The sequence below is a fragment of the Notothenia rossii genome (assembly GCF_949606895.1).
Source record: "Notothenia rossii genome assembly, chromosome: 1".
Lineage (NCBI taxonomy): Eukaryota > Metazoa > Chordata > Actinopteri > Perciformes > Nototheniidae > Notothenia > Notothenia rossii.
In genome coordinates this window covers 16,870,441-16,886,443 of record NC_136912.1, presented here as the reverse complement: position 1 = coordinate 16,886,443, position 16,003 = coordinate 16,870,441, and the positions used below count along the sequence as shown (strand labels likewise).

The 16,003-nt window shown below is 41.0% G+C and overlaps 2 protein-coding genes across 2 annotated transcripts; both read left to right on the top strand.

Moving 5' to 3' along the window:
- The first annotated feature begins 55 nt into the window (after nucleotides 1-55).
- Nucleotides 56-7,095, top strand: ptcd1 (pentatricopeptide repeat domain 1). The gene is made up of 8 exons (XM_079642335.1): nucleotides 56-672; nucleotides 1,399-1,539; nucleotides 1,779-1,997; nucleotides 2,078-2,179; nucleotides 4,286-4,957; nucleotides 5,413-5,529; nucleotides 6,036-6,218; nucleotides 6,632-7,095. The coding sequence occupies exons 1-8, from the start codon at nucleotides 214-216 to the stop codon at nucleotides 6,866-6,868; spliced, it is 2,130 nt and encodes a 709-aa protein (XP_079498461.1). The 5' UTR covers nucleotides 56-213; the 3' UTR covers nucleotides 6,869-7,095.
- A 455-nt stretch (nucleotides 7,096-7,550) lies between these two features.
- LOC307022776 (uncharacterized protein) lies at nucleotides 7,551-15,863 on the top strand. Its single transcript, XM_079655669.1, has 17 exons — nucleotides 7,551-7,686; nucleotides 8,520-8,638; nucleotides 8,728-8,836; nucleotides 9,068-9,161; nucleotides 9,293-9,443; nucleotides 9,552-9,669; nucleotides 10,249-10,374; nucleotides 10,503-10,565; nucleotides 11,911-12,033; nucleotides 12,145-12,300; nucleotides 12,559-12,612; nucleotides 13,152-13,375; nucleotides 13,457-13,536; nucleotides 14,716-14,793; nucleotides 14,907-14,984; nucleotides 15,183-15,287; nucleotides 15,392-15,863. The coding sequence occupies exons 2-17, from the start codon at nucleotides 8,527-8,529 to the stop codon at nucleotides 15,518-15,520; spliced, it is 1,800 nt and encodes a 599-aa protein (XP_079511795.1). The 5' UTR covers nucleotides 7,551-7,686; nucleotides 8,520-8,526; the 3' UTR covers nucleotides 15,521-15,863.
- The last annotated feature ends 140 nt before the right edge of the window (nucleotides 15,864-16,003 follow it).

Sequence of the window (16,003 nt, the reverse complement as noted above, 5' to 3'; positions counted from 1 at the left end):
AAAGACTGTCCTTGCTGATTAATTTCAAGGACACAATTGCTAGACGAGTAGTTTATCCTCGTTCTACTATATCTATTACTCGGGTCTGGGCTAGTGTTTGTCATTGAAGCATCGTGGTGCACTCAGGCAACATGCCAGAAGGTACGCAGCGTAGTTTGCTTTTGTAAAGCAATGGTAATTATATTGTAGTTAGCTGTATAAAATCGGTCAAAAATGTTAACGTCTGTCGCCTGCTCTTGCATGCGAAACGGGAAAAGAGTCTCGGCCCGTTTAGCAAAGTTGTCCCCCTTTTTAACGGAAAGCAGCTCGACCCAGACCGTGAATCTGAAGGGTGGACACCGGTCATCAGGACTCCTCTCACCGGCTCCCTGGCAGCTGCTATCCGCCAGATCGGTGTCCCTGTCAGCCGTTTCACATGGAGCTACAAAGCCTCTGGACTCCCCTTTAGCTCCAGCCGAGGACGACCCCACGAAACGGGAGAAGTTCGGCGCCTTCTCCGCCGACATATCCTCCAGGAGGTCGTTCAGGAAAACCAGCCCTGACCTGCAGGATCTTAAGCATCAAGAGGCGGAGGACTACCCGGAGGTGGGGAAACCCTACCGGAGGACCGCCAGGAGAAACACACCGTACTGGTACTTCTTAGAGTGCAAGAAGCTGATCAAAGTAAACAAGGTGAGTTAATTTAACTGTCTGCAAAATGTGATTCAAAAATACATCCTGTAATTCAGTCCGAGAAATCTTGTTAAAATGATGGCGTAGAATTGCAAAATAAGATTAAAGATTAAAAGGTTCAGTGTAGCAGTGTCGTGTGGCAATGCATATATTAAGTCCAATGCTTCTCCAACAATGCAACATATTAAAGATATATAGGATACAAAACAAAAAATAAGATCAAGAACAATACAAATTGTGCAAAAAGAACCAGAGGATAAATAAAAATAATCCAAGAGAATGTTGCAAGACCAATGTGCAAATCATGAAGAAGAAGTCAACTATATACATGTTTAGTGTACAAACATGTAACATAGAATAAGATAAACAAACATCCTGTACAGTGGAATATATACTGCAGTAACTCAAACCAAAAATAAGAATGTTTTAAAAATGATGATATACTATCTAAAAAAGCAAAGACAATTGCTCAAACTATTGACCTAGTCCTACTCGGTCAAAACAATGACTTCCTAATACAAAATAATGACTTATCTCGAATTACCGACTAAGTATCTAAAAAATAATGACTTATGGAGATGTATCACTGTTTTTGAGATACTAAGTTAATATTTGCTAGATGCTTATTATAATGATTTGCAGGATCTTTTTGCATTACATCAGCTTGGCGAAAATCACAGTCTTCTCACCTTCTTCTGTGTGTAAACATTATTTTCCCTGTCACAGCTGCAGGAGGCTATAGATCTTTTCAGCGGAGACATGCTGAAGGGAGAGAGGCTGCAGCCGGAGGAGTTCAACTACACCATCCTGATCGGAGGCTGTGGGCGAGCTGGACAACTCAAGAAGGCCTTCAGACTCTACAATGATGTAGGGATCATTTATTGATACCATCTTATCAACATGCCAAATGACACTCCAGGTCATAAAGTTGTGTTAAACCTCAGTATATTATGTTATTTGAACAAAAGCAAGCACATAATATTATCAAGAGTCAATATGATACAACTACATTATAACCCTCAAGTTGTATTTTAAACCGACAGTAACAAGCTTAGACAAACAAACACTTCTTATGTATGTATTGATATCATGTGTGTGTTCTGCAGATGAAGAAGCGAGGTCTGGTTCCTAATGATGCCACCTACACTGCGCTGTTCAATGCCTGCGCTGAGACGCCATACAAAGAAATGGGGCTCCAGCAAGCGTTGAAGTTGGAGCAAGAACTCCGTCGCATAAACGTCCCCCTCAGCACCATCACGTACCACGCGCTTCTCAAGACGCACGCCATCTCAAACAACCTTCAAGCTTGTATTCAAACAATCAGGGTACGAGATGGGCCTACTACGTTTTTATTCATTTTTAAGGAGGATGAGTTCACTGAATCTTGTTTTTACTTGTTTTATAGGAGATGCTACAAAACGGCCATGTTGTAACTCAGGAGACGTTTCACTACCTGCTGATGGGATGCTTGAAGGACAAAGAAACCGGATTCAGACTGGCTTTACAGGTAGATACAAGTGTTATAGAGTGCCACAGTGACGTGTCCTAAAACCCGGAAGTAAACTGTGCACCGGTTCCTTCGACAAAAAAGCAATGCAATTTCTCCATAGGATTTTGGAAAATAGCTTGAAATAAGGTCTGTGGTTGACACACATTCAAGAGGCGGATCACGTTTTCTTCAGTCGGATAATATCCACATGTCTACCCTACTTTTATAATTTTCGAATCGATAGATTTATGATTCGAAAATTATAAAAGTAGGGTAGACATGTGGAGATTATCCGACTGAACAAAACGTGATCCGCCTCTTGAATGTGTGTCAACCACAGACCTTATTTAAATTCAATTCAATTGCCAGCTAACCACATTAGTACTGTTGGAGATTTGAGGATGTTTAAAACCAACCTCGTCTCCGCGTGTCGTTTGGTAAGCTGGGTAAATTCGTAAAAAGGAAGGGATTAAGAAACACCAGAATGCAAGTTAAACAATAATCTTGTTTTAATGACACAAAGTAACAATACAAATACAAAGGAAGTACTTCCTGCTCTTTCTCCTGTCTTACTCTCTGGTCAGCCTGAAGAAAAAGAGAGCGAACCAAAGGAAAACACAGGCTTTCGTATTAAAAACACAGAAGGAGGTGTGTGGATGTTTTCCCCCAGAAGTCATCTTATTGGGAGAGACCAACACATGGCCTGTCGCACCCAATCAGCGCGACACAGCAGAAGAAACCCAGAAACAAAAAGTCTCTTTCAGTTTGACGAAAACCAGATACCTTTTGGTGTCTGGTACGAACCTGCTCTAAACAACAAGTTTCCTTATCTTATTTCACATCTTGCAGCCAGCACACACACATCCCCTTTATGGCCCTTTGTCCCTGTGTCTATCTCCCCGCCTCAGGTTACCACACACAAGTTCAAAGTATGTTTTAAGATATAGTTGTTATAGTTGGCTAAATATACGCAATACATGTAAATTACTTTCATATCAATAATAACGAGGAACACATTACCTATGCTCTTAAGCAGTATTAGAGATGCTTTTCAAATAGTCAAACTTCACACAGGCCTAATATAGAGAACACACTCATTTGTCCTGCAGCCTTTCCATTTGTTTGAGCTATTGTTCACATCTTTACTTCAAATAAAAGGTTTCACATTGCATATTTCCAGCTTCCTTTACACATACTGTTATTATTAATACAAAGTAATTAACCACACACATCTATTTAAAACAAGTAGATTTCCCTGATAATTGACATGCTGAAAATCTTAAGAAGAATGTCCCCTCCCCCAGCTCTCTCGTCCCTGTCATAAAAGCTGCTTCCATTTCATATAGAGTAATAAAACATGTTTAAGCTAATTTCTCCACAATGTTTGTAGCCATTTAGTTTTAGTACCCACACATGAAAGAATAAAAACAGAGGTATAGTTGAACAGTAATCATGCAGCAGCAGCACATATATTTACTGCAATGAAAACACACACATTTGCCCTAAGCATGTGTAACGCACCCTCTTCTTTTATGAGGGAAACATTCCAGAGTTTTGGAGCTATCCCCAAACAAGGATGTCCTCTGCTCACATCCCTCTCTAAACACAAAGACTTCACCTCAATATATTGGGGAGGAAAAATATACTTTGTCCTTCAAATTTAACACACATGAATATATATATAAGGTGAGATTAAAATGAATATACCAGATTTAACTTTCCTGCCATAACACGGTACTTTAATACTTCAAATAATTCAAATAATACTTCAGTACATAACATGTTTAAAAGCTAAGGCTCCTTTACTATGACACAGGTTGCAACCACAAAATAGAGTCAGGGTTTCTTTGCCTTAGTTGGATCGACAAATCCTTAAACCCAAATCAGAGGAAATCGGTACTACTTTGGTAATCTTTGTAAACCCAGACTATATTTGTAGTTAGTATAAACATTAAATCTTGTAACTAATGCTTTTTCATTTATTTATTTTTGATTTACATTTGAAACGTTCTCATCGAGGGGTAATTGTTTTTGGCAAAAGTACTACAAACAGCTGCATTCAACTTAAAACATGTCATAGCCAAAGCCAGGATGTAAATTGACTCGGTAAATATTGTGTTTCAGGTTTGGCGCCAGATGCTGAGATCAGGGCTTCTTCCGAAAATATACAACTATAACCTGCTGCTGCGAACTGCAAGGGATTGTGGGATTGGCGATCCTGCCCAGACCTCTGCCGTGCTGCTGAAGCCCGACCAGGGGTACGAGGGGAAACGTTTGTCAAAGTTACAATCCACAGAAAAGGTGCTCCTAAGCATTGACCTCCTGGAGAGGCAGCTGTGTTTCCAGCCTGATGCTCGCAGTGACAGTCAGCCGGACGGCAGAGGCAGCGAAGAAGAGTCTAACATAAAACAAGACTCAAGCCATTTGGTGCCAGTCAGACAAATAGAAACGTCCCCACTGCCTGTGGACTTAGCAGCAGACTCTACAGCCCCTAACCTACTGGACCTTTTTGAGGGTAAGAGGGTTGCTGTGGTCTCCCTCGGCACCGTAGCTGGAGCAGCTGATAGGCTCGCCCTCATCGGAGGAGCTAAAGGTTTCCTGGAGAAGATGGAAGCTAAGAGCCTCAGTCCAGACCTGAAGACCCTGACGCTGCTGGCCGACACCATGGAGCCGGGGTATGAGTCCCTGCAGATGCTCCTGAGGGTTGCCAAGGAGCACAAAGTGAAGCTCGACGTTGCGTTCTTTAACTCTGTGATTCGCAGATCAGCCAGAACAGGTGACCTGGAGGAGGCGAAGGTACAAACACACTGACTGCAGGCAAATAGTGTTTTTGCTAAGGAAGGTTCCTCACTCTGTAAAATGACCAGCACGTTTTCAATTGGCAACACCAATAAGAGCTGATCTGAATCTAAATGCTAAGAAAGTATCATCAATGCTTCCTTACTTATTGTTTTACATTTTGAACTTGTAACAGAGCACTTTTAGTTTACACTGTGTTTCTGCTACTTTTACTTTGGTAAAGACTGTAAGTACACTTCTGTTATGAACACTCAGACTTCGCTGTGAACAGTTTTCACAAGAACTACATTCTATTTGAAGAAATCTTCCCTATGGAAACTGTTGACAGTGAGGTGCTGTGAGAAATTAAGCAGACCCCATCCCCAAATACATACCATTACTTGGTGATTGAACTAAAGGGACCCTTTTGAAGTGTGTGTGCATATTTGTGATGCAGTTCTTTCTCTTTCCAGGGTGTGTTAAGTGTGATGCGACAGCGTAATGTAAGCGTGGATGTGCAGACCTTTGGGAGTCTAGCGTTGGGCTGTGAGCGACAGGAGGACGGGCTGCAGCTGCTGAAAGACATGGAGGTGAGTCTCATGTTTCTATAATCAAGGATAGGAAATCTATGTTCATTTATATTTAATTGTATTACTTGTGTTTACGGACAACACCTTCCACAAATGTAGAAACATATTTGAAATTGTTAATATATTTAGAAAATATAAAACAAATCTGCAAATATACGAACAAGTTCAACAAATAAATAAAACATATCTGTGAATAGAGGATACATGGCCCAAGGGACACAAGTGTACTTTTTAGAATTTGTTTGTGTTTCATATTTGCAGAATAAACATTTTAAACATGGATTGTGGATGTATTCCCATAAATCAAATGGAACAATTCTATTTTTTTTTAACTAACATTTGTTTTATGTAAATGTAAACACAGATGGCATGTTTAAAAATATTTTATTGAGTATTGGCTTTAACTGTGTCATATTAAACGACTCTACATCAGCAGTAATTGTATTGAGCAGTAATACTAATTGTTTTATTGTTTTTGTTCATATTTATATGTCTGATCTTTGCAGGAGGCAGGGTTCAAACCTAATGTCCAGGTGTTCTCTGCTCTGATTGGCCGAGCAAGTCGGAGACTGGATTACGTTTACCTCAAAACATTGCTCAAAAGCATGACAAGCATGGGGGTGGCCCCTAATAAAGTCATCATCAAACAGCTGGAGTTTGCCTCACAATATCCTCCCGACTATAACCAGGTAAATATCTGCACAGTACATCAGGGAGGTCCACCAAGTGTTCAGCACACAGCTGAGCTAAACACACATCTGTGTGGATGAGTAGAGGCGTAGTTTGTTCTCAACAAAACATCTTCAAGACTCTACTGTTTAGTCTTCATGGCACAATCATTTTTAGGTGACAAAAGTCAAGAAAAATATGTTCACAGGGTGATAATATGTCAGTGTTGTGTTTTTAGCTTATTATATTGGCCTCAAGTGGCCAAAAAATAAGCACAACATGATGATTAAAGTCAGTTGTGTTTCTTGAAGGATTCCATTCTACATTTTGTCAGTATAGTTTGGCAGATTTGGTTGAATTGGCCTAGGTTTTGATTTTGCGTTTCTAGCACTCGCGTCATTACACTTTAATTATTTTTCCCCAACAATCCCAGTACAAGTCCAGAAACAACTACCTGGTGCATATCGAGGGTTTCCGTGGATTCTACCAGCAGTGGCTGAGATTCATGCCTGGTCAGAGCGCTGAGGAGGAGCTGCAGCCTGAGGCGGAGGATGAGAAGCCAAACACAGACGCTGCACATGGACTGACGAAGAGCCAGAGTAATCAGAAAGCAGCAGGCAGGAGATATGGCTCTCGTAACAAGGACAAGACGGACAGCAATGCTCTGTAACAGCACTTTCTCCCCTGTGGGTTTGCCTTCAGCTGTGTAACCCTGGATGGACTTCGGGTTAATGTTGTCGCTCATGGACCCATTGTCAGTTGATGTAAAGCAAAAGCGTTTTCCTCCAAAGTGTGATGTTATTGAAATGTATATTGCAATTTAAATAAATAGTTTGAGAAATGAAGCATTATCTTGGTTGTGTATTACATTATATTAAAATAAAAAAATTAACAATTTGTATGGTCTTTTTTGGAGCAAACTATGGCATTCACTGGCCTTTGTGCAGTGCAAAATACTACAAAAGAATATTTATATTTTGTTTTCTATTCAAGAAGATATATACAGTATGTACATCAAACATAACATACAAACAAAACATGGACATCAGGGGTACATAGGCACATATACAGAGTAAAATAAATAATATGAAGAAATAGTGATAAAAACAAAAGGTAACATTTAAATTAAAATATTTATCGAATAAACATTTGGTTTACATTTTTTAAATATATAATAAATGTAGCTGCCACATTGTTGTAATTCTAATTAAAATGTGCAATATTTGGTTTAAAGTCAGTCTTTATCCTCTTGTGAATAAGAAATGTTCATAAAAATAAGATTAGTTGTATAAAAAAACACAGTATCGCTTTAGCCTTGTTCTCCACCCTGCAGCCCAGTAGGTGGCGGTAATCCTACTTCAAACCTGTTTGCCATGCACCAATAAAGCCAGCGAAGAAGAAGAAGGAACGTCACATCCGGTGACGGTGAGCGTAGGAATCACCGAGCGCCAAAATAAATGTACTCATTTGTTGATTGATTCAACTAAGGTAAGTTTATTGTGTCTAAAACCAAACCGTCAATGTAAACTTATTTAATATCTATTTTTTGAAGTAAAGAAGTGCACTTTTAATGTTGACATAATGTTGGACTGTTTTACACTTATTTAACTTTCGGTTTCCTGCCTTTAGGAACGCTAACTAGCATATTTTGAAAGTACGAGAATACTAACGTGGTTTAGTGAAACCAAGTGAAAGCTAGCAAAGCAGGCATTGTTTCCGACAAAGACTTAACATGTACAGTGGTATCGGTATCGACATGACCTTGCTCTCTTTCCAAAATCCTAACAAACCAGTATGTAAACTTTAACAGTTTCGGAGTGAAAGGAAAGCTGCTATTGGACATTGTAGTTCGTTATTGAGGGTTTCCATTTCTTTCTGAAACTTCATACTTACTATTGCACTGAATTTCAGAGGAAAATATTGGACTTTTTACTGCACATCATCAAGAGTTGTAGTTACTTTTGAGCCATGATGACTTTATAAAATATAATGCAATGCTATGAAACTACCCAACCAAATACAAAGGGGTAAAAATCTGCAGTCAAAAAACTACATGAATATATCAGTTTTATTAATCTAAAAACAACAACAAAGTACTCAAAGGAAATATTTTACTGAAAGAATTGTACTTTTGATTTGCTATGGTTTTATGAGCTGGGCTTGAATTCATTGTATTGTGAAAAACATTTTAATTCAGTAATTGTAATAATGTATTTAATCAAAGGATCTGAATCCTCCTTCCACCACTGCCTAAAGACTAGACCAACATCTTATGCATAGTATTCATTCTTGAGTTAATGAATGCCTTTTTCTTTATCCAGTTTTCCGATGTGTACGACTGGAGAAATTATCATCCTCAGTGATGATGACGACTGTGAAGACGTACCACCCAATGAACTCTCGGTTTTCATCGTGGAGGTGGAGGATCTGAAGAAAAGTGGTAACAGCTGTTTACTCACCAGCAGTCTGTAAGTGAGGGTGTTTATGTTATAAAGAGTTAACTATAGCTGCTACTCTTCTGCTTTTCAGAGTGTGCTGTAACTCCCACCGCTCTGGATGAAGACCTGGTCATCACCTTCTCCCGCAGCGCTGAGGTCCTTCCTCACGCACGCTACGACTGTCCCATACATCCCTTCACGTGAGTAAATTACCACACAAACACTCTTTGGTGGTTTAACGGTAAACAGAAGTCACGGTTCGGTTCATACCTCGCTTTAACAGTCACAGTTCAGTTGAGCAGAAAAAAGCATCAAAATGCCCAAGGATATCTTTCTTTTGATTTGTGTTCCCATACTTTGTGAATATTGTGCTTCTTCTTTTTTTTACCTCTATTCAGTTATTGGCACTTCCTCTGTTCTGTACTTTTCAGGGCTACAGATTGTGAGGTCTCTGTTCCTGTTCCCAATAACCACCTCATGTGTGATCAGTGCTTCTGCTACATCTGCGACAAGCTGGCCTCATCGGTATGTGGTGACTTACCGTCTGAAATAGTTAAATATATTCAGAATGACCTTAAATTAAAGTTTTTTTGCATTTGTTGTTGAAAGAAAAGTGCCTCACAGCTGCATTAACGTTGTCCTGTGTGTGTGTGTAGTGTAAGTGGTGGTGTTACAGCGGTTTGTGTCACTGCAACAGCCACAAGAAGAGTGACTTTTGGAACAACCACAGAAACTGTGCGCTGCTGGGAGGACTGAAGACTTTTAACCTCACTTTGTCTGAAGTAGACTCTCACCTCCGAAATGCAGGTAGACGCTCTCACAAACACATCTGGAAATCTCAGTGACATTTGGAAAACCACAGACTTGAATTACATGTAATCTAACTGCCACTGGATGTCTCTTCCTCTTGTCCAGAAACGATGCTGCAGAGCTTCAGACAGGAGCTCTCCACACTGTACGGTGTCTTCTCGAAGGGACGAGTGCTGGAGGAGTGCGGTCCGATCCAATCACGCAAGAATTGCCGCATCTTTGAGTGAGTGACGTAATAGAGCTGCAATACATTTATATATCAGGGGTTATTCTTTTTTGCATGAAAGTCTTTAGGATTTCTAAATGTTTGTACCAAACTTTGTCTTTCCAACAACCCAAACAACAGTGTAGCATATAAGGGTCACTTAACAGTTTTTCACATAAAGTTCAAGATATTAAACGTCTTTAGGTATAAAAAAAAAAGAAGCTGTTATTGAAGGGGGGAAATATTCTGGTCATTATTAAACTCAGATTTTCCCTACCTAGACTGCTTCGGTAATCAAGGTGAAACACTGAAGGCTATAAAATGACAATGACCCGTACATGATTATCAACCTGAGTGAATGCGATGAGATTACGAGTCGAGTGTCAAGTCACGGTGTGTGAGACTCGAGACGCAACCAAAAACCATACCATGAAAAACAATCCAAATTGAACAAAAGTATGTGGACATCTACATGCAGTGAATACACAATAGACCAAAAGCTTGGTGTATAGCATGGATACAAAAACACCATTATGTCAGAGCACTGACATTATCAACAAGTTATAAATGACTGTATCTTTTGTTGTTTTTTTGCAGTTACAATCCTGTGTACGAGCATGTGTCATCCTTCCTGAACAAAGCAGATCAACAGGACAGCCGAGCTGCTGCCATCATGATGCTAGGAGCCACTGAGGACTTTATTAGACATTTTCAAGTCTCAGGGTACACACACACACACACACATACACACACATCATTTAGCATTTCCTGTTCTAGCTTCAATGGTTATTTTCACAACTTTTATGTTTTTTGTGTATTAATTTCCTCCGGGATTATTTGATTCTTTACAGGACTTTCCTTTTACAGTCTCCCACTGCTGATGCTGCTAAAGCCAGACTACTTTTATTGCAGCGGTAAACACACACACACACACACACACACACACACACACACACACACACACACACACACACACACCAGACACACACACACACACACAGACACACACACACACACTTACATTACATTTAGCTGACGCTTTATCCAAAGCGACTTACAATAAGCGCATTCGACCAAGAAGATACAAACTTGAAGAAAACAGAATCATATAAGTACATCAGGTTTCATAGAGCCAACACATTTCAAGTGCTACTCAACTGGCTTTAGATAAGCCAGTCCTTTATTAGTATATAAGTGCTTTGTTAGTAATTCTATCGCTCGAAGTGGAGTCGAAAGAGATGAGTTGTCAGTCTGCGCCGGAAGATGTGTAGGCTTTCTGGTGCCTTGATGTCAAGGTTGAAGACCAGACGAGCCGCTGCATTCTGGATGAGCTGCTGAGGTCGGATGGCACATGCAGGTAGACCAGCCAGGAGGGAGTTCTAGGCGTGAGATGACGAGAGCCTGGACCAGAACCTGCGCTGATTTCTGGGTCAGCTGGGGACGTATCCTCCTGATGTTGTAAAGAGTGTATCTGCAGCAGCGGGTTGTAGCAGCGATGTTTGCAGTGAAGGACAGTTTGTTATCTAGGGTCACACCCAGATTCCTTGCAGTCTGAGTCGGGGAAACAACAGAGGTGCCGATGTTGATTGTTAGGTCAAGAGTGGGACAATCTTTTCCCGGAAAGAAAAGCAGTTCAGTCTTGACAAGGTTGAGCTTGAGGTGGTCAGCAGACATCCACTGAGAGATGTCCGCTAGACAAGCAGAGGTGCGTGCGACGACCTGGGTCTCTGAGCGGGGAAAGGACAGAATTAGTCGTGGGTGTCGTCAGCGTAGCAGTGGTATGAAAAACCATGCGGGCTAATGACAGATCCGAGCAAGTTTGTGTACAAGGAGAAGAGGAGGGGACCAAGAACAGAAACCTGAGGGACCCCTGTAGTTAATTGACAAGGGTCGGACTCGGACCCTCTCCAAGTTACCCTGTAGGTGCGGTCTTTGAGGTATGAGGTGAGGAGGGAAAGTGCAGTGCCTGAAACTCCAAGTTCTTGGAGAGTGCTAAGGAGGATCTGATGGTTCACCGTGTCGAGGTCCAAAAGGATGATGACAGAGAGGGAGGCTGCTTTAGCAGTGTGCAGTTACACACACACACACACACACACACACACACACACACACACACACACACACACACACACACACACACACACACACACACACACACACACACACACACATTCACACAGTGTGTTGCATCCTGTCTGTTCATTCATTTGTTTATGAATATCTAACGTCTTCTTCCCTGCATGTGTTGGGGTTTTTCAGGGTCATAATGTCTATGCAGAGACGGATGGTGATGGCTGATTTCCCAACGGGGTTCAGCACCAAACTGCAGGATTTTTACAAGCGGTTGTATTTCCCCACTGAGCTGAAGAGCGTGAAGAACAGGTGGGTGTGTGTGTGTTCAAATGTGTCTCTGAGGCAGCAGTTCACAACCGTGTTTGTTGTTTTTGATCCACAAGGTTTCACATTATAACTTTGTGCGTGTGCGTGCTTCAGTCTGAATGTCCGTCCTTGGGATGATGTCCTGCTGGTGTCTGTGCTGAAGGGGCAGAATGTGACGGGTGTCCGCAAAGACAAAGGCAAGAAGGACCTCCTAGTTGAACAGATTTCTGTAGTTCTACTGAGAACAGAACTACTACAGCGACAGCACAGGTACAAAACACACGCTCACACCCTCTCTCTTTCACAGTATAATTGATTCCACAACCTTTTGTCCTATGCACAGCTAAAGCGTAGTGGTTGGCAATTTTCACTTTTCCGCTCCTTCAACAGTGACGGTATACAGTATAAGCCATAAAGATATTGCAGGAGAGAAGACGTGGCAGCCATCCACGCTTTAGCTGTCCTGCCACACTCTTCAGCTTTTCTTCTGCTAATGAAATGAAACCTGTCTGGTATTTCTGTCTACAGATACAAAGAATTATGCCGCTACCTACGCGTTGTCGAGACGGACAATCCCTTACTGTACGTCTTAAAGCTAAACCTGCTTGACTGAAGCAAAACTGTTTAAGTATAATTTCATTGTGTATTTAACAAGTATGGTGTCTTTTGATGGTCTTTTAACTCCAAGTATGTGAGATTGAACCCTTTGTGTTTCACTTTGAAAAACTTGCTCTGATATCTTTAGTCAATCTTATCTATTAATATTATATTCCACCTATACTGAGTCCAATCTTTAAACCAACTTTAGTTTTGATCATTACTACCAAATATTCATTCATTTGAACAATTTAACCTTTTTCAAATGATTTTACACAATCCCACTGTTGTTTTGAGCAAAACATATTATATTTCACTACTAGTGTAATACCTTCAGTCCTGATTATCCCCCCAAAACATACATCTAAATAATTGTATCCTTTATTATGTTCTGTGTGCTAAATACTAAGGAATATTTATTGACAGTCTGGGAAATGTCCAACAACATTAATACATAGATTTCCATTTTATTTAGACGTGACATCAAGTTGTTGACTTGCTGCATTTGTTTTGTTTCTCGGTAGCTTCCACCAGGTTCAGGACCTCATCCCGTTCTTCACGTGCATGATGGGGGACTTGCCGTTCGCTCTGGGCAGTTTGCTCCCCACAGTGAACGCCCCCGCCTCCCGCTTCACGCCACAACTCTTCCTCTTCTATCTTCTCGTCTTTCAAACGGCAACAGCACCAAAGGTGGTGGTCCTTCAGTCATCAGATCTCTCCTTTGATAAAGTGTGGGAGCCCATTAAAGGTCAGATGTAGATAAATTACTTGTATAACAGCATTTTATTCGAATAAAAAGAAGAGTTTCTCATAAGTCTCCACTCTGCAGATGCTGTGCCACTGACTTGGGTCACTCTGGTCAGGTTTGCTCTCAGGGTTCATCGATGCTGCCCTGCTGTCTACGTTGATGTAAGTCTGCTATCACTGCTCAGTTTCACAATGCATCAACACATAAGAACAACAGCTCTTTTAAAACATCACATGATTTGAGTTATTCAGGCTTTTGTAGACTCTGAAACAGTTATATGAAGTGGGAATCTGAAGGCAACAGGACTTTGGTATCTGAAGATTGCTGGTTTTGATTTGGAGTCCAAGTGGTATTGACCAAAAAGCTTTGGCTCAATCGTGTTTTTAGAGCCCAAAAGAAACCTTGCAGGTCTTTCAAGGCCTTTTTCTAAGTTGATGCGCTCCAAGTCGCTGAAATAGAGTGGTGCAGGGATGACGCATTTACCCGGAAGTAAGCTGCCCATGGGTTCCCTCGACAAAAACGCAATGGGATTTGTTTGCATTTGTTGTCGAGAGAAAAGTGCCTCACAGCTGCGTGTGTTTCCATAGGATTTTGGAAAATAGCTCGAAATGTTTGATAAATGCACGTTTTGTTCAGCTGGATAATATCCACATGTCAATCCAACTTTTATAATTTTTTTATCATAAATCTAATCGCCAGAAGCAAAATGCTAATGTTATGCTATAAACGTACTACAGCAGGGTCACTGCCTCAACGTCACGCCAACTTAAAATCCATATTCAAAACTACAGATTCAAAATTGTGAAAGTTGAAGCGTTTGCTTGAACAGTTTGCAGGAGGCAGGTACGGGAGTGTTTTACGTGTTTGGCGTAATGACGTACAACGGTCTCGACAACTTCTGTAGTCCTATTCAGCCACTTGGTAACAACCATCGTTTTTCAGACACGTAAACTCTTCAAAAATCCCCAGTGGGGTCACTGCTGCTGTATTTAATGTCGTAGAACAAAACGTGATCCGTCTTTTACATTTGTGTCAACCACAGACCTTATTTCCAGCTATTTTCAAAAATCCTATGGAGAAATCCCGTTGACTCCGAGACGAGGGAAACCGGTAGTGGTAAAATGCTGACTCGCTTCCGGGTTTTAGGACGCGTCACCGCACGACTCTGTAGAGCATGTGCACAGACTGCAGTGCTTTTAAAAGGGAAAAAAACTGTTTGTTTTGAAAAGTGTATTGGCCTGAAGTTCTCTAATGTGTGTGAATTTGCAGTAGAAATACATGTATTACGAGCCCAGCATGTTGCAATGTTTGATTGTACTTCTGATATCTTTCTGATCCAGCCTCAGTGTTGGGCCAGTTTAATCAATGTCGCTAACACGCCCAAAGCTCTGCAAAGACCGAGCCCAAAGTTTCTTCTCGTAAGTGTTTCTTATTTATATACAGTTCCGGTTTGAAATGGTTAAAAAAATTCTCAATCTTTTATTTTTTTGGAGTAATTCAGTATTTGTTCTCTGTCATGTCTGGACTTCAGGAAGCGATGGGTTTTGTGAGCTCAACCCTTCAGGACGAGTACGGGTCAAACATACAGATCCCACGATTCTTTATGGAGGTTCGTACATAAGATCACAAATACACTCGAACCAATGGATGTTACACGTGGCTAATATACTTTTAATATATCTGTACCAAATGTTTCTCTTTTATATGCAAAGGCTCAATTAGTGTTTGAACTGAATTAATTGACATAAATTAAGTTCAGGACTATTCATTACAGCCCTACTTAATATATGTGTGTTTGTGTTTACAGGAGTACCCAGATCAGGCCGTGTTGCTGTTGGTAACGGGAGCTTTGTGTTTGAGAATCCTCGATGCTCCTCTGAATCCGGCCTTCCTGGTGCTCAATGCGTTTAAGGTAATCTCCTGCTCCTGTTGAGAGATAAACAGTTTGGATGGCTCTCACACAGCACTCATGTTCCTCAACACCATGAATCTGAGTGATGTTCTCAGTGTCCTCAGGAGAACGTGTGGGCTCTCGGCTGGCTGTGGAGCACTTTGTCCTCCAGCCCCGAACCGCTTCAACTCCTTCCTGCTGCGACTTCTCCGAGGAGACGGAAAAACATTACAGGTGTGTGGGCATCTTTTTAGTCCTTCCTTGTTATAAATTCATCACTAAACCCACGATTTCCTGATCATCTGGAGGTTGAAAAAGGGGCAGGAGTATCAGTTTGACAGACTCAGGTTATGTTATTAATCCACATCACCTACATTATACCTTTCACTGTAGTGTCAATAGCTGTGTAATATTTAAGACAACTAATGTATTTGTATACTTTGGTGGTCACCTAGTGGCAGTAATTAAGAATTGCAGCAACACCAGTGTTCCTTCTGTATTCTTTCAATGAAACAGAGTTGATGTGTCAGCTTAAAGAAAAAAAACAAACTTCTAAGAAAGACGGCTGAACCATGCCAAGTCTTTTTTATAAAAAAAAGAATTTCAATTATCAAAGAGCTGAGGTTACGAACCCGGCCCTCTGCAGTCAGCAGGGCTTGGCATCACACTGATGAGACACGAACACAATGACACGCTCATCCAAGCATTACTATACAGAGCCCCTAGTGGGGGAAACT